The 17,828-nt window shown below is 51.5% G+C and overlaps 6 protein-coding genes across 6 annotated transcripts; 3 read left to right on the top strand and 3 right to left on the bottom strand.

Moving 5' to 3' along the window:
* Positions 1 to 1,728: 1,728 nt before the first annotated feature.
* somA (putative cAMP-dependent protein kinase pathway protein (Som1)) lies at positions 1,729 to 4,323 on the bottom strand (the record flags this gene model as incomplete). Its single annotated transcript, XM_025656387.1, has 5 exons — positions 1,729 to 1,899; positions 1,959 to 2,222; positions 2,287 to 3,574; positions 3,655 to 3,806; positions 3,862 to 4,323. The coding sequence occupies 5 exons, from the start codon at positions 4,321 to 4,323 to the stop codon at positions 1,729 to 1,731; spliced, it is 2,337 nt and encodes a 778-aa protein (XP_025511829.1).
* A 2,744-nt stretch (positions 4,324 to 7,067) lies between these two features.
* Positions 7,068 to 8,129, bottom strand: BO85DRAFT_523209 (TRAPP complex core subunit BET3). The gene is made up of 5 exons (XM_025665326.1): positions 8,052 to 8,129; positions 7,982 to 7,990; positions 7,658 to 7,877; positions 7,385 to 7,576; positions 7,068 to 7,305 (listed from the first exon to the last, which is right to left on the bottom strand). The coding sequence occupies exons 1-5, from the start codon at positions 8,087 to 8,089 to the stop codon at positions 7,186 to 7,188; spliced, it is 579 nt and encodes a 192-aa protein (XP_025511828.1). The 5' UTR covers positions 8,090 to 8,129; the 3' UTR covers positions 7,068 to 7,185.
* Positions 8,130 to 8,361: 232 nt separating this feature from the next.
* BO85DRAFT_480751 (WD40 repeat domain-containing protein) lies at positions 8,362 to 10,254 on the top strand. The gene is made up of 5 exons (XM_025663024.1): positions 8,362 to 8,619; positions 8,689 to 8,734; positions 8,794 to 8,874; positions 8,937 to 9,692; positions 9,747 to 10,254. The coding sequence occupies exons 1-5, from the start codon at positions 8,476 to 8,478 to the stop codon at positions 9,797 to 9,799; spliced, it is 1,080 nt and encodes a 359-aa protein (XP_025511827.1). The 5' UTR covers positions 8,362 to 8,475; the 3' UTR covers positions 9,800 to 10,254.
* Positions 10,255 to 11,560: 1,306 nt separating this feature from the next.
* Positions 11,561 to 11,900, bottom strand: BO85DRAFT_348154 (uncharacterized protein; the record flags this gene model as incomplete). The annotated part of the gene is given in 2 exon segments (XM_025655478.1): positions 11,561 to 11,638; positions 11,658 to 11,900. Coding segments are annotated over 2 exon segments (321 nt in total), but the record flags the coding sequence as incomplete, so codon positions are not given.
* A 102-nt stretch (positions 11,901 to 12,002) lies between these two features.
* Positions 12,003 to 13,131, top strand: BO85DRAFT_380322 (uncharacterized protein; the record flags this gene model as incomplete). The annotated part of the gene is made up of 2 exons (XM_025656375.1): positions 12,003 to 12,848; positions 12,922 to 13,131. The coding sequence occupies 2 exons, from the start codon at positions 12,003 to 12,005 to the stop codon at positions 13,129 to 13,131; spliced, it is 1,056 nt and encodes a 351-aa protein (XP_025511825.1).
* A 563-nt stretch (positions 13,132 to 13,694) lies between these two features.
* Positions 13,695 to 17,623, top strand: BO85DRAFT_428479 (ER glycosyl hydrolase). The gene is made up of 4 exons (XM_025658207.1): positions 13,695 to 13,972; positions 14,039 to 14,409; positions 14,466 to 15,031; positions 15,084 to 17,623. Exons 1-4 carry the CDS (start codon positions 13,842 to 13,844, stop codon positions 17,301 to 17,303), a joined length of 3,288 nt encoding a protein of 1,095 aa, XP_025511824.1. The 5' UTR covers positions 13,695 to 13,841; the 3' UTR covers positions 17,304 to 17,623.
* Positions 17,624 to 17,828: the final 205 nt, after the last annotated feature.

The raw sequence follows: 17,828 nt of genomic DNA, 5'->3' as shown, positions 1-17,828 counted from the left end.
ATTCTCTACCAACGTACCTAATATGCAAAGACATCACATCACCTACACTTCTTCTCCGTCTACTACCAAGTAGAAAACAAATCTAACCTGAAATGAGCCAGTAATCACCAACATATGAATCAACACCATCTAGATACCTGCCCACTTGACTGTCCTCGTCAGCAGAAACAAGCAAGCTCCCAGTGTCATCCCCCATTACCCTTTTGGTATGTATACATCTGGTGTGTTAAAAGTTAGAGGATCATGACCTGAAGTAGAGTTACTATACCATCAGCGTCCCTAGTTCACCTTGATACTGATACTGATAAACAATTTCACTTGGTTGATCACTTGGTTGATCACACACCAACTTTTGAATTAGATGGCATGTTATTTTTGGCGACCTTAGTATTAAGTTTTAGAAAAAGGGGATTTGATTTGATTTGACTTGACCTGTTACATATGTATGTATGCATGCAGATGTGCAGCTATGCAGCTAGCTAATTAACTAGTAGCTGCAGTAAGCAGTAAGCAGCTTGTGTTGACGATTAGTTACTTTACTTCGACTATAGCGTTGTGTCTACTGCGAAGTAATCTCTTTGTATTGATAGAGCCAACAATCAAGTATATCAGTTAGTTATCATTCTACCCCAGAGGACAGATATCACGCAGCTAACTAGCTATATGATAGATAAGATATGTACGGAAGAGGAGGGAATCAAAGGTTCAAACTACAGAATTTCGCTTTTGGCCTGGTTCCCTGTACACACACCCTCACTCACTCACTCACTCACCAATATCGAACAGAGACGAGACGAGACAAGACGTCTCTTCCGGACGGATCTGGTTTAAAAGCTGGAATAACTGCAGGCAGTAAAGGTAGACTTAGATAGCAGCAGCGCGCAGCATAATGTACGGCAGGAAGCAGGCAGTTCGATTTAATGTGATGCGGTAGCAAGAGAGTTAAGTCAGTCAAGAGAGGAAAAAAGAACAGCAGAGAAGAACGTGAGTATCTTTCTCGATTTCATGAAACCATTTCCCTGAGAGGAGTCAATAACGACTAGAGCCTCGTTGATTATAACGCCACAACACGATAAAGAGATCAACATAGGAAATAAGTAATATAAAGAAGTAGAAGGAGAAGGTATAAATAAGACGATTCAAATGGAATCAAGTCGCAAAGTGAAAAAGAAAAGGTTTGTCAAGGGAAAGAGATTGGTTGAAGAAAGAAAAGGAAAGAAGAAAGAAAGGGCCAGGGGCGCATCTTGTGATGTAAGTATTCTCGAGCATTATATGGAGCATGACTAACGCTAGGATGGTGGAGAAACGCATCACTCGATGGCCCTTTGGAAAGTTTGATGACCAGATTAATCAAGTAGTAATAGTGATAAGAGGATATAAAAAGCAGTCACACTAGGCCACTGGAACGTAGCTTGAATACAAGCAGGGGCAATCAAGCAAATCCCATCGGAAGCCGGTCGACACTTCTGGTTGGCAGAGTGAAAGAAAGGATATGCAAAAGGAAAAGAGGATACACCAACGCCTAGTCACTTGGGCACATATCCAAATCATGTCGACAGAACACAAGGATAGGAGAAGACGCGATGCGAAAACAAGCAGAGAAAAGGAGAAAAAAAAATGACACATGAAAAGCAAAAAGCAAAGAAGCACAAGCACGAACTCAAGTTTATGGAAATGTACAGAACAAGGGTATATGAGTTAAGGACTTAACAACCGTCGGACTTCATTTCACAAGCCATCACCGGCACCGGTCTCAACACCATCGGTTGGATACGATATGTTGGGGTCAAATCCAAATCCAGCAGTGTCTGCATCGGTGTTGAGGAACGTATCGAAGTCGAAATTCTCCAGGATGTCCGGGTTTTCTAAGGCGCTAAAGTCCAGATTGAAAGCCGATGCCTGCTCAACAATGTAAGTATAATATCCACCGAACATAACGAAAGAGGCAAGGAACATACATCAGGGATGCTCAGTTCATTGAAAGGCTGCTGCGTCTGGTCCGGAGGCTGTTGAACAAGTGGCGGAGGTGCAGGGGCAGACGTTGGCTGCTGCGGAGCACTAGTCGTAGCATTTGCACCGGCCTTGTTGAACGAGTTCGGATGCTGGGGCGTGATCGGCGTCGACGGCGTAGGGGTCGGCGGGTGTTCTGCTTCGGAAGATGGCGTGGCAGCCGTGTTCGCCTGGGCGGCGGCAGCAGCAGCAGCAGCGCCCTTCTTCGGTCGCTAAGATTTGCGTTCAATATGAGATGACAAGGGGGGTCAACAACCAAGAGCGTTGATTACATACCTTCCGGCTATCCTTGGTCTCCTTCTTCTTCGGAGCGGGCTTGTTGCCTTGCTGCGGCGTCGGCGGAGCGGCAGTTTGGGGCGACGGAGGCTGGGTTCGACCGACGTTGGCACCAGGTGCTGGGGGAGCTTGGGGCGGCGGCATGGCATTCCTTTCCTGAGGCGTTCCCGTGGACTGAGGCTGGGTCGCAGGCGACTGCTGCGGCGCCATCGGCTGGCCCTGAGCTCCTTGCTGCGGCTGCCAACCTCCGTTGGGCATGCGATTGCCAGCACCAGCCTGAATCGGTTGACCCATCTGAGGGGCGCTGAACGCAGGATTGGAGCTCGGGGGGCGCATGCCGTTAGGCGCCGCCATTCCATCAGCCATGTTCTTGACGAAGAACTGGGGACCCGCCATCTCGGGAGGCATCTGGCCACCAGGGAAGTTCATGGATGCCGGGGATCCACGGCCCTGGGCCATCGCGTCGGCAGCGCTCGGTGATCCGGGGAGGCCGGTCTGGGGCATCTTCGGGGTGCCTCGCTTCATTTGGTCGTTGGGATTCGGCGACGTGCCAGCCCTGCTGCCCTGGGGCGAGGTGCCTGGTGGCAACTGCTGCCCGGGCATTGGGGGTTGGCCATCAGGCCGAGCCATGCTGTCCTGCTCCTGGCGAGCCATCATCAGACGCCGCTTATTCTGCTGTTCGAGCAGCATAAGTTGCATCTGATAATCCTGGAGAGCGTGGTTGCCGTGCTGACCGCCAGGCGTCTGCATCCCCGTCCGAACCTGGGCCATTTGACCATTCGCGCCATAGTAGTCACCGTTGATGGGATACACCTGGCCTTCCGGTATGGACACCATTTCCGTCTGCGGGTTTGCCATGACATTCGCGGGATTCATCATACCATTCGGCATGCCCTGGTTCGTCAATGCTGAGCGTGTGTGATGAACGGCCAAGTTGTGAGCATATACCTGCATCTGTTTCTGCTGCGCAGCCGGTCCCGACTGCTGGAAAGCCTGGAACTGATTGGGGTTCATCGCCCGATTGAGTCCGTTCTGCATCAAAAGTGCTTGCGGGGTGGGCTGGCCTGGGATACCCTGGGCCTGACCGCGTCCGTTGGGTGCCAGTTGCTGCCCGTTCATGGGGCCACCCTCGAGGCGAGGTCGTTTCGACGGAGACGGGGCATTTTCTGCCGATGCGGGGGACTGGGGTCGATGGCCGTTCATATCCATGTCCGAATGCTCGCGCTGCATCTGTTGCATCAGCTGGACCTGCTGGTTTTTATGCATCTGGGCGAGTTGTTGTTGCGATCTGTAAAAGACGCAGTCAGTACCATTGTAGTCCGAACGCTCTTGCGAGGTGGCGCAGGAGATAGGGAAGGGGGCGCGTACAGGCCAGAAGTATTATTCTGCAACACAGTCTTTTGCAGATTAGGGGGGACCATGCCGTTCCGGCGAATATTCATTTGGCCCATCTGTCCATTCATCAGTGGCTGCTGTCGTAATAATTGATTCTGATGTTGTTCCCTGAGGCGCATCATATTCTACAAAGCCTCAGTTAGACGTCCGGACAGGCGGCAAAGAGTAAAGAGCACGTACCTGGGTGTGTGTAAGATAACTCCTCACGTCATTGCTGTTTCCCTTCTTGCGCTGAGCCCAGAAGAAATCCCAGAAAAGGCTAAACCAGTCAAGGAGGAATGACGACTGCTGTCCTTCATTAGGGAGATTAGGGCGGGGGAGGTCATCAGGAATCTTCATTTTATCTCCATCCTTTCCATCCGTCATCATTGTATCACCGTCGACACCGTTCACGTCGGCATCGCGACGATGACCCGGACTCGTCTTGATCGGCGGCTCGGTATTAAGTTTGATGGACTCATCCTTCACAAGCGCCCTAGCACAATCGTGGTAGCCGCGCTTCAAAAAATAATCGTAGATATAAGTGTTGAGGTTGTTGATCATGTTTTCAGGAATGTTGATGTTTTGTTCGTTACGGGGGGCGGCAGAGCCATTGTTGATCATGGGCACACCTCCCACTGGGCCCCCTGCACCGGGGTTCATTCCAGCCATATTCATCTGGTTCATCTGGTTCATCTGGTTCATCTGATTCATGGTGGCACTCAAAAGAAGGGTCCAGCCACCCTCACCTAGTTATTGTCTTCGATGGGAAAGCGTCGGGGGGTCCGAGAACGTTCAACGCGCATCCACCGTCTTGCGGCGAGGGAGCTCACCACAAAGGAAGCGACGAGGCGCAGCGCGCGGCAATCAAGGTCCCGAGGTGAGGGAATGTACAAGGCAGGGTCACAGACGCTTCCAGCTCAGTGATAAGAACGGCTTCGTAACCAGACCTGGATGTGCGATCGCCAGGGAGTAAGCCGGGTTCCGGGGCTAATCTAGGCGGAAGTTGAACCCGCGATATCGTTTCACGCTAACTGACGTAGAGGGGGGTGTCTCTGACGGAGAGTATAGGACAACGCAGAGCAAAGGTGTCGCGATGATCACCGACAAGGGAAGGCGAGTGTGGCCCACTCAGAAGCATACGGCAACTGGGAGAGAAGAAGAGAAAGAATCTTCGGTGACTTCCAGAAGGTGAGGCGAGACGGAGCACAAGCGGGCAAAAGGGCTTTCAATCGAGACACGGTCCAGTTGAAAGCAGGAGACAGGCGGGATAAGGAAGGAGAAAAAAAGATTAAGAGAAGAAAGGATTGGTGTACTTGTTCACAGAAGCCAGTTGACCGAAAATGCGCGGTAAGATCAGCCGGGGGGGCAGGGCGGCGAACAAGCGACACAGGATGGCAAAGGACGGGAACGAGGTATAGGAGAGAACCAGACCAGACGCAACCCGACGGGGGGTACCAGCCAAAGCCAAGGATGTGAGAGGACTTCAGAAGCAGCAGAAGTATCCTCAAAAGCCCCTGCAACAAAAGGAAAGGGGGGACAGACGGAGAGATCCGGCAGATTTGAAGAGTAGGAAGTGGAGGGGGGGGAGGGAGGAGAGAGAGAGAGGCAAAGGTTAGGACAAGGTGTAGCGGTGGATCTGAGGTGTTCTCTGGTGGGTGGGAGGACGTGGATATCAGGCGCGGTGCCTGGAGTTGCTCAATCACTGCCGGCCGGGCGTGAATCGCTTGTTCGGCGCGGATTATCTTGCCCGGAACGCCGTGGGAGGGCTGGGAGATGCGGCTGGCTCGCGTATATCTCAGCATGCAGTTCCAGCGGAAATCCCGATGGGAAAAAATAAAAATTTGTAACAGTGAGAGAGACACAGAGAAGAGTTGACAGGCAATGAGATAGTAGAAAGACAACAGATGATGATTTACATGAAGGACTATTCTAATAGAACAAGCATGAAAGATTCAAGATCCGGAGCAACAACTTACCAGTATATTTGATCACGATGAGAGAGAGATGAAACGAGGAAAAAAAGGAGAAGATGCCGGTAAAAATTTCAAATAAATCAAAGAGGCTGGTTATAAGTTATATAAGATACCTGTCTCTCTCTCACTACTAATTCACTCTCAGTCTCTTGCTTCCTTTGGACTCCGAAGCATTAACACGCGCCGAGTGATCCACCCGATCTGGTGGTGTATAAAGTGTATCTGATACAGCGGAATCACCGCGACCCTTCACAATGTACTCCGTAATTGATCGATTCATTGATTTGAACCCACTAACACAGATGAGTATTATACTATAGATTTGAAATAGACAATTCATATTCAATGAATTCTCAAATCATCGAGATTACTAGAAGATTTATTTTTTTTTTCTTACTATAAGAAGTGAATAACACAGCAATTCCACCCTCTCTTATTCTCTATTTGACAGTTTGAGGCTGCTTTTCCTGAATCGCAGACTCGCCACCGCGTATATCCTGGCACACCCTGGGAATGATGGGATGCTTCGCCCCCGTTTTGGTCTAGCGCATCACGTGGTGACTCTCCCGCCGGGTGAGGATTTCCTGCGCCGATCTGCCCATCCTGCCGTTCCCCGGACTCTGTGTTGAAATGTTAGGTGTCTAGATACTGATGTTGCACATCATATGAGTTAGATATCAATTGAGATCTCTACTCTTCCCCGCGCACGGTATCTCTATTCTAGCTCTTTCTGGACAAAGTCCGGCCTCTGCCGCTCTGTGATTACACTTTTTCATAGCTAGATCAGCAGGATCAGACTGGATCGCGTTGTATCAATCAGATGGAGTACAGGTCACGGCCGTCAGTCTCCGATCACTGCCGAGTCGTGAATAGTGCGGGCCGTCCTCCGTGAGAGATGTGTTGGCCAGGATCTATCGACATACAAATTGAGATTGCTCCGCTCTTGATTCACCGGAAAATCATTACACTGCATCTTATGCACATTCTGTAGTCTTATATCGTCTTAAATCACTTCTCAAGCCTGTGAAATACAATTACCGTGAAGCTGGTTTCTACGGTTAAATTACAGGGACCTGAATCGCGTCGGTGGTCTTCTCCGGCATGGCAGAATCTCACACCGCCTTGATGAGGTACCAGTGCGCCTGTCATACTAATGGCACCCGTGTAGATCCCCATGCTCCGGGTTCGGAGAGCGTCCCTCTGTAAAGATGGGATCTACTATATTGACAGGTCATGTTCTAGGCCTTGATATCCGTTGTAAATTCCTTTTCTTGTTAATTTCGCTACCGTGCAATTGTTCATCTTGTCCTTCTGTGACAATGAATTGGTGTTTTGATCTGGTGACCTGCAGGAGACCTTCTATGTAAACGGGGTTTTAGTGCGAGAACTCTAGACTGGAATTACAGATGCAAGACTCCGTATCAATCATGAGTCGTAATAAAGGTAGTATTTCATTGGTAACTGCAGCTCCAGATCGGCGGATTAAACCCTCATAACACCAGACGCCTCTACTTGTATAAACAATTTCAGAACCATACGGCTGGCGCCATCACTCCTCATCGGGTGGCATCTCGTCCTCAATGTACCTTACAAGCGATACCCGCATCTCCGTAGTGTCATCGCCCCGCAAAACATCGCTCACAAAATGCGCCTCGATCTGCATTTGCACCTGTTCCCAGAATTAGCACAGATATGCATGGAAGTGGCTAGCAGAGAACAGATCAACTCCCTGCAGCACGCCGTCTTACCATCTCCAATGCACCCCGCAGAACTCCACAAAGAATATTAGAGAACCACAGCTCATCTTGAGCCCGTCCGTCATCAGGCAGCTCAACGAAATCCGCCAACGGGTTCTCTTCAAATATGAGAGAGAATTGGTTGTTGTCACTTGTCCAGTTGGTGACCGTGGGCGCGATGTTGAGGAAGATCCTGAACCCAACCTGCAGTTGGCATAACACTCGTCAGCTCCCAGAGATCCAGATAGTTTCGGCCAAGTGCTCCGCCTGTTGGACTCAAGATACCTTTGCAATCATATCCGCTGTTTCCCGGAAATTAGCACAACGGCCCACGCCCGACTTGGCCAAAAAGTCCTCGATAAGTCGCATTCCAATATTGTAGCCCATCTTCTCCAGTTGCTTGTTCACTTCTTGGTAGTTTCCATCGTAGTCCTGGCAAAGTTGCGCGACAATTGTACCGTACGTTAATGTTACCAACTCGGCGTTCACTTTGTCAACTCTCGTCCTGGTAAGGTCGGGAGTATGTCAGTTGTCCGTCCGTTTCAAGCTGGCTTCGCTCGGTTCCTGAGGGGCCTTCGAGCGCCAACTATGCGCATGCAGCTTACTGACTTCCACAGCCTGTCGGGTTCAGAACGTTAGTAAGGGGTTACTGGTCAAGTGAGGTAAATGAACAGCTTACTCTTCCCCAATCCTAGACGCTTTTGTTGCGGATGACATGATTGCTAATCACACTCGTTAAGCCCGGAGTCAAAGTAAATAAATATGAACGACGCAAAATTTCATAAAAACGCAAGTTTGCAAGCGGCTGGTAAACAATGACAAGAGCAACGCGCACTCTTCCCCGCTTGATTCGGTGGACCGAGGGGGGCCTGAGGCGGAGCTTCACGCGCCTGGTGGACCAGCGCTCGGCGCCTAGCGCGGCTGGTTGGCGCTTACGCAGAAACCATGCTTAGAGCCTCGGACGCAAGACTTAGTCCGGGTCGGCGCGTCCAGTCCAGATTTCCCCAGCTACTAGGCTTGATTGCATTCTACGCTCAGCCTCCATCCCTACTTCAACTCGCATACCCATTGATTGAGCTCGCCCGCTGGATTTACTTTCAACAATGTCGGGGGAAAAGCGACCTGCCCAAGAAGCCTTTGGCTCATCGAACCAGCTTGTCGTCAAGCGAAAGAAGTCCGACGCCGGTCTCAATGATAGCACAGCCATCGTCCAAAGCTCGTCGCAAAATGGAGCTTTGATTCAATCAGTATGCTTTATCCCGCGTTATTGGAGAAGTGAGGTTTTTGTCAGGTTCCATGGTTGACCTTGGTTATAGGTTCCCCGCACCAGCGGGCTTCAAGCACCGATTATGGAAATGAATGGTGAGCTGCACCACCGCGGTGACTTACGACAAAGTCTGACATATAATGGATAATACTAGGTCATTCTGGTGAAATCTTTTCGGTGCGGTTTGATCCCACTGCCCAGCACATTGCTTCGGGCTCAATGGATAGATCTATCTGTACGTTTTTCGTCTGATTGTAATGGCCCGAGGGTACAGGCTAATCGCAGAGTCGACAACAGTGCTTTGGAACACATACGGACAATGCGAGAACTATGGTGCGCTATCAGGTCACCGGGGAGCAGTTCTTGATCTTCAATGGTCGCGCGACTCCAGAACGTTATTTTCCGCATCGGCCGACATGACGCTCGCTAGTTGGGATCTCGAGACCGGACAAAGGATACGCCGGCACATTGGGCACGAGGAGATTATCAATTGTCTTGACATAAGCAAAAGAGGCCAGGAATTGCTGGTCAGCGCAAGTGACGACGGTTGCATAGGCATCTGGGATCCCCGGCAAAAGGATGCCATCGAATATCTGGAAACTGAGTTGCCCATCACGGCGGTGGCGCTTTCGGAGGCGGGTAACGAAATCTATAGTGGTGGTATTGATAACACTATTCATGCTTGGGATCTACGGAAGAAGGGCATCGTCTACTCCATGGCGGGACACACGGAAACCATCACCTCTCTCGAAATCTCGCCCGACTCGCAAACTCTTCTTTCCAACTCACACGACTCGACCGTACGCACGTGGGATATCCGGCCATTCGCGCCGGCCAATAGACACGTCAGGACATTTGACGGCGCGCCGGTCGGGTTGGAGAAGAACCTCATCCGGGCCAGTTGGGACCCGAGTGGAGAGAAGATTGCGGCGGGCAGTGGTGACAGAAGTGTCGTAGTCTGGAACTCGAAGTCCGGCAAAATTCTATACAAGCTCCCAGGACACAAGGGGACCGTCAATGACGTCCGGTTCTCACCAAACAATGAGCCCATCAGTAAGTCACACCGGGTTTGGGGAAAGTCGTTGGTATACTAATGTCTATCTATAGTTGTCTCGGGATCGTCCGATAGTACGCTCATGCTCGGTGAACTTGGCAAGTGAGGGGAAGCGCATGTGCAGCACACCCAGCCAACACAATCGCGAGTTTAATCCGTCTCATTACGAACAGCATTTATCTATGACAACACATTCCGGGTCCCCGCTCCATCAAGTTTAGTTTAGACTTGTGGCGAATAGTGATGGCAAGAGAACCTTCCAGCATCAACCTTGCTTGCCGGTTGAAACATGGTCAACCAAGGCTGGTAGATTAGCCATTATGGGCAGAACCGGGGAGAACGGCCGGCCGCATGACGGGGAAATGGATTACTACCATTATTTGAATACCTCCCGCGGAGCGCAGTATATCCATATATTCAATGCCTTACAAGTGTAATAATATACGTCAACATGATAATGGCTCGCACTCCATTTGTGTAACCTTGGAAGATCATGGCGATAAGTGACACTAGCTACGGGCCAGCTTTGTCTCAGTAAGCTGTGGTAGCCGCTCTTAATAGAAATTACCAGCGCGTCGAGGGATTCATTGGCGCTCGATTGGCCCCCTTGGGGAGAGGGTCCCAAGAGGGGGGGAGACCTGACTGTGAGGCCGAAACAGTTGGCTTCCTTTAGGCGCGAGGAGCCACAGCCATCCTTAATATTAGTTTAGGATTAGTAGTATAATGTTTACCCGCATCCAAGCATCGGCCCGTCAGGACCGAAAGTATTGAGGATGCCACGGGGAAGAGTGTCAAGGAGCACAGATGTAGTTGTCGATGCACAGGTCTGTTAAACCAGACTAGTGGACTAGTAGTATAGATCAATTCTTAGATGAAGACAGCTATGGCGTAAGATCAATAGCTATGCAGCAGCTGCGGGTTGTTATCGGACAGCTCGGACTTGGTTTTGGGGGGAGAGGGGGCCGAGGGAGGGGAGCTGTGGCTATACTTAGTATTGAATGGTGTCCGTGTCTATATCAGGGCAACGTGGGTCATCCAGGGGTAAAATGGTCAGCCCCTAAAGCAGAAGAACGAGGAGAGACGCCAAATCAGCATTCGGCAGTCCATCAACCAGCTAATCAGCTACTAATAATAATTTTTTGTCGGATCAGGCCGGTTGTGCAAACTGGATTCCAGTTTCGTCAGTTATACGTAGAGAAGTGGGTAGGATAGGGAAATGATGGCTAATAATAATATCGAAAGGGCAGAATGAATGAAAGTTACTTCCTATCAAAGTTGTTTAGGAAAGGCCTGCGTGTGAGAGAGAGAAACTGTCTGTAACCAACTAAGCTGCTTAGCAGCACCACTTCCCTCTCTTAGTCGCCCGTAATAATTACCCATTGGGGAACGGGAAGTGTCACTCTCTCTCTCTGTCTCTCTCGTTACTCTCTGCCTCTCAGCTCTTCCTTTCTCTCTGTTTCTCTCTCGCTCGCTTTCCCCATCTCGTTGTTTATCCCGGGTTCATAGTATGGATCTTTCGTTCTTGCTCGCATACAACATCTGAGGCTCTGCTACTAGTATATTTTTCCAACGTTTCTTTTTGCTTCCACTTTCTTCATCTTTACCTCCTCATCCTTATCCGCATCTGCCCCATTAGTATTTGCTTTTTCCCCTGTGATATCTTATCCCCTCTCCGTCCGGACTATCATTCGGGTATAATAGTTCTACTGTTCGTCAAACCTCTCTCGCTCTCGCTCTCTCCGTGCTGAACCGAATCGTCCTCTCCTAACCGGCTGGCCTGGTGCTCGCCCTGTTCCTTCGCTTTTTCTGCGCGTTCGTTTCCAAAATCCAATTTTCTTCCTACTCCATCCCGATACAATTTAACCAATCTAATTGCCTTTGGGTCGCCATCGTTCGTGTCCTGTGACTTCGCGATCGGGATTCCTGCGTCTGATGCTGCTCTCCCCTGGGCCCCTCTCCTACACCCCAGGCTCGATCTTCATTATGAATGTATAGCGTCCGAAATCATAACCAATTTCCCAGTTCGGCCACAGATATCCGCCTTCGCTAGCAATTATCCGCTTTGCGTCGTAAAGGCTCTCATTCCAGGCGGTTTGCATCCGGTTCTGCGTTCCCGCGACGCTTATTTGTGTGTTGTTCAACGAATGCGGAAGTGGGCAGTACATATCGACGCAGAACATATCATATACGCGATTGGAGTTCCCACTATCGACGCATATAATACTCCATCAGTGATCTCTGCGAAGCACTTGAAAGTCGCGCCCTGCGTCTGTCCAGATGTCATTGTACGACTGCTAGTTTGAGTTGACATGGAATCGGTTCAGCTGTCTCATTCGGGATCGACAACACATTCCAGCTCGATCCCCGGCATGTTCTCGCCCGATCGCTCTTCGCATGTCAATTCCAGTGGGTCAATCGCAGATGACCAACTCCAACGAGCTCCCAATCGGGAGGAGCGATTCACATCATGGGTAGCCGACCATCGTCTCGACCTGGAACAGCGAATCCTTGGTGACCGCGCTGAGCGTCGCGAATCGCGTCTACCTGGTCGACCAGCACCGTCGCATAGTTCTCTCAGAGATGCTGCTGCATCTCAATATGTGCCAAGAGGACCGTATGTCCCAATTGAGTTGCAGTCCGCAGCAGCAGGAAGCTCCGGCGAAACACGGTCGCATGCGCGCTCAGGTCGAGATTCGCATGGAGCACACTCCCCGCCAGACCCTGAAGACCTCCGATGCAGGCAATCGTTCGTATCACGGCTGAAGGAGAAGAAGCTGCGGAGGCGACTGATCACGCTGGTTATATCCGCATGTTTCCTCATACTCGTTATCGCCATTTACCTCGCATTCGCTGCTTCCCGTACGACATTGGGCCGAGAGCTCCAAATTCTTCTCATCTTCATGATCTTAATTCTTGGCATTGTTTTCTGTCATTCTCTCACGCGCTTCTTGATGGCACTGTTACGACGGCCGGACTCTGATGTCGCTACGAATCGCATACCCAGCAGGGCAGGGCCAGCCGGCTATGCGCAACCCGCGCGTCCTATCCACGTTATTTTGGCTGGCGATGAGGACGTTGGAGCAGCGAGCCCGAATGCCGTACGCGAAAAGGTCACAGCGCCTCCTCCCGCCTACGGTCTTTGGCGGGAAAGTGTGGTAAGTATCGCCATGATTACAGGAATCATTCGTTTCCTTGACGGTGACCAGTCCCGCTGACTTCTATATGCAGAGGATTAACCCCGACTTGCTGTACTGGCAGCGCATCGAGAATAACAATGCACACGCGCCAAAGGGCGTCGGCAGGCATGGGAGCAACAAATCGCGGATCCCACGGCCGCCTAGCTACACCTCTGACAACGGCGTCGACTATGTGATAGAAGCGCAACCCCGATCATTCACGCAATGGCGCATTCCTGAAGAATCAGGGCATCAACCGTGACCCGTACATATCCCTCTCTCTCTTTTCTCGACATACTGAAGCTGGATTCACCGACACAATGACATCCATAATCGTCTCGTTATCCGCAAAATCATTTATATAGCGGCGCTGTGATCACCTTCATCTGTATTTCCTTTACTCGAGATATCCCCTGTGACTTTACTTCCTTCCTTTCTTTTTTTTGGCGACTCTCATCACCAACCATATGCTGTTTCTTCGTTTTATTTTATACTTGATTATTTTGGATGAAGCGGGAGTTACATTGGCATATACACACTGATCTATCCGGCCAGCATTGTTTGAGCGCTATTTTATTAAGCTTGGTTTTCTACTGCGAAGTACATCTTAACAGTCTAAATGTGAAATTATCCGGGAACGAGGCCCACCGTAAGCAAGCTGATTCATCAAAAACTATGTATAAATAATATAGATATCCCCTAACTATAGTGGAATTAAGGGATCCTGTAGTCCGAAGGGAAGGGGGGAGTGGAGAGAATGTGAACGGGATATCTGGCCGCAAATTGGTTCGCCGCGGATTGATTACGACCTCACGTGCGGCGCCGCTGCCACCACCAACTTCCCCTCAAGCCTCTTCCCTCCAGGAACGCTTTCTCTGGAGGCGATTCAGTTCGCCGGTCTGCGGGAATTCCACATTCAACAGTTCATCAACGCGCTCCCATGCCATTGATAACTGTTTCGCTACTGCGGTAATGCGCTCGGGATGTTGGCACTCGCAGATGTCCGCCCTCCGTTCAGCATGGATCTTGACCTGGGTCTTACAGCTGTCGCTGTGGCTCGCCATGGCCCAGGGCATGCGGACCGATCAGGTTAAGGAGCTCAGGTAATTTCCACCACTCATTAGTCTTTCTGGTGTAAGGCCGATCGACTGACACCTTTCGATATCTAGGAAGGAGACAGAGCATATGTTCTACCACGGATTCGACAACTATCTCGAGCACGCCTTTCCTGAAGACGAACTACGCCCTCTAACATGCCGTCCGCTGGTTCGCGACCGAGATAATCCCGCGCATGCAGAGCTCAACGATGTCCTGGGAAATTATTCCTTGACTCTGATCGACAGTCTGTCCTCCCTGGCCATACTTTCCTCGAGTCCCGACCAGGGCCAGAAGGCGTGGGATTACTTTCAAAACGGAGTGAAGGATTTTGTTACACTGTACGGTGATGGGTCCAATGGCCCCGCAGGCCAGGGCCAGAGGGGTCGTGGGTTCGATATGGATAGCAAAGTGCAGGTGTTCGAGACGGTGATTCGAGGATTAGGTAGGCATCGGATATTGTGGATGGAGGAGTATGCATCGATTAATGGTTCTCCCTAGGTGGTCTACTCAGTGCTCATCTTTTTGCTGTGGGCGATCTTCCTATCAGCGGATACAATCCGCCGGAGGCCGAAGCCAACTTCGCCAGAGCCTGGGATAAGCATTCCTTCCCTGAAGGTAGTCACGGTATCGAGTGGGAGGACGGGTTTGTCTACGATGGCCAACTTCTACGACTTGCTGTCGATCTTGCGAATCGAATCCTGCCCGCGTTTTATACGGACACTGGTCTCCCTTACCCTCGAGTAAACCTGAAATACGGAGTGCAACGGCAGCCGTACTACGCAAACTCGCCCTTCAATGCAGCCCCTACGTGTGACAAAGCCAATCCTGAACAGTGCCAAAAGCCTCGCCGCTCCTCGACCTTTGAGACCACGGAAACTTGCAGCGCTGGCGCTGGCAGTCTGGTCCTAGAGTTTACGGTCTTGAGCAGGCTTACAGGCGATGGGCGGTATGAGGAGCTTGCCAAGCGGGCATTCTGGGCCGTCTGGGCAAGGAGGAGTGATATTGGACTGATAGGGTCTGGTATTGATGCCGAGTCTGGCAGATGGGTTCATTCCTACACTGGGGTGAGTTCTCAAGCAAGTGCATTTAGACGTGGCTAACGATACGATGTCTCAGATTGGCGCAGGAATTGATAGCTTCTTCGAGTATGCTTTCAAGTCCTACGTGCTCCTCTCGTCAGGGGAACGACCCCCGGTCAATACCAACAGCCCATGGCATGTTCTGGACGACTATTTCTTGCCACTTTCGGAATATGAGCACTCGGCAGATGCCTTTCTGAAGGTCTGGGAGGAGTCTCATGCCTCGATCAAACGTCACCTATACCGCGGTGAGGGCCATCAGCATCCGCATTTGATACAGGGAGACATCTTCACCGGAGCGACTCGTGCTTTTTGGATCGACAGTCTCAGCGCCTTCTACCCCGGACTTCTTACTTTGGCGGGAGAGGTAGACGAAGCGATCGGCATCCATCTTCTGACGACGGCAGTCTGGACTCGGTTTTCTGGACTGCCTGAACGATGGAACGTCGCCACCGGGGACATTGAGCAGGGCCTTTCCTGGTACGGTGGCCGCCCTGAATTCGTCGAATCTACTTACTACCTCTACCGAGCGACAAAAGACCCCTGGTACCTGCATGTCGGTGAGATGGTACTGCGGGATTTGAAACGGCGATGCTGGACCAAGTGCGGTTGGGCCGGTATTCAGGACGTCCGCAATGGCGAGCTCAATGACCGCATGGAAAGCTTCTTCCTGGGTGAAACTGCCAAGTACATGTTTCTGCTGTACGATTTTGACCATCCCCTCAACAAGCTAGATCAGCCGTTCGTCTTTTCCACCGAGGGCCACCCTCTTATTATACCAAAAAACAGCACGGCACAGCGCGCTGAGCGCAAGCAGGTACCGGTCGATGTGGAAAGCGAGGGTTTGACTTGCCCGACAGCACCTGAGCCTCCAACGCTGGGAGTCTCGTCTACTGCGGCTCGGTCCGACCTGTTCCACGCCGCGAACCTGGCACGTCTACACCTCATGCCGAGTAGAGGCGTAGCGGAAGGCCCTCTTCTGGACCATGCTCGGGACCACCCGAGCGTATCAGTGTCAGACTTGTCGTCGCCCACCAACTACACATTCTTCCCGTGGACATTGCCTCCAGAGCTGGTCCCGTTCAACGCGACCAGCGCACCAATGACAATACGCCCAACGCTCGACATCTCTTTCCCTGCGCTTCCCGGCATGGTCGTGGGGCCCGGATCGCTGGAACGAGTGCGCGATGGCATCTTCATCAAAGCCATCGGGGGCCTACGGCTGAGTATGGTCCAGGATGTCCCCGTGCTAGGAGAAACCGGCAGCGCAGAAGGGGACGAATTCCGAGTCCAGGTGATCAACAACGTGCCACTGGGCAAAGACGAGAAGGTATATCTTCTACGGGAAATCACATTTGATGTCCTCGACCCCACCGACCCGAACTTCACGCGGGTTCGCGATACCGCCATGGTTGACATCGTCATTGACGTTATCCCAGAGTCTATCCGTCGACGAAATGATTCAGATGATAGTCATGAACCAGCTGCACCTCGACGTGCCAACGGAGCCATCGTCCACGGCTCCAGCGCCGTCGACAGCAAAGTCGGCAGCGTAGACGCATCGACCTCCAGCATGAAGACCGTCCTCTCCTCGCTGGTCAACTCCCTATCCACTCTCCTCCGGGATGAAGTGCAAGGCCAGACCAGCCTGCCGCAGAAGAAGAAACCAACCTCGTTACGTCTCCTGCTCCCGGCCGCCATCTCCACGGGGCTCGGCTCCGCCCCACTCCCCGACGTGGAAGACGCCACAACCGTCTCCATCACAGGCGACCCTTCCAAGCAACGCCTCACCTGGAACAGCATCTACTTCGCAGACAAGCTCTGCGACGACCGCATCCTCCGAGAAGTTGCACAGAACCACCAGGTGCTCGTGATCAAGCGCGGCGGATGCAGCTTCTCACAGAAGCTGCGCAACATCGCCGCGTATCCGCCTTCCCGGTACGCCCTGAAACTCGTCATCGTGGTCTCCTACGATGACGAAGTCGAGGAGCAGCAGCACGACGGATCAGATACCACCACCACCACAACCCCCGGGTTAGCTGCGGTCCGCGCGGAACCCTATCTGGTGCGGCCCCATCTGGACGAGACGCAAATGACAGCCGCGGGCGTCCCGCGGCGCCAGCTGCTCAGCGTGGTCATGGTAGGCGGGGGGCAAGAGACATACGAGCTACTGCGACAGGCGACGGGAGTGGGAATCAAACGGCGATATTCAGTACGATCTCAGGGTGTTCCCATCAATAATTTGTATATTTTGTGAGACCCGACATATGTACTACCCTGGTACATAGCCCATTGCAACGAGTACCTACCTACCTACCTACCTAAGATAGCATCATAGCATAGCTTTCTCATCCTAGTACGTATAATAATACATAACATAACATGGTAGCATTCCCAGCACACGTCACTCCTCCCGCCTCCACCTCGCACATTAACATACCAAAGCCATAGCCATGACAATACACACACATACCATTGAACGATGATCTCTCGCCACCTCCGGACGGAAACCTCCGAAACGAACAAAATAATGATCGGCAATCGTTCGGGTCCCTCCACAACCAAAGATCCGCCCCGTCACGTCAAATGTCGCCATTAAGATTAATGGTTACGAAAAGTATTGGTTGTAGGTAAGTTGTGGCTGCCACTGGCACAGATGACTCAGCTCTTTGCTCAGCCTCAGACAGAACTGACCGCTGAAGAAAAGTAACAAGTACGAACTTAGTGGCGGTGGGGCAGATTTACTTGCCGATTGGTTGAAACGGTAAAACCCCGTGGAGAA

This window comes from Aspergillus piperis (assembly GCF_003184755.1).
Source record: "Aspergillus piperis CBS 112811 unplaced genomic scaffold BO85scaffold_21, whole genome shotgun sequence".
Taxonomy (NCBI): Eukaryota; Fungi; Ascomycota; class Eurotiomycetes; order Eurotiales; family Aspergillaceae; genus Aspergillus; species Aspergillus piperis.
This window is presented reverse-complemented; position numbering and strand designations above follow the sequence as displayed.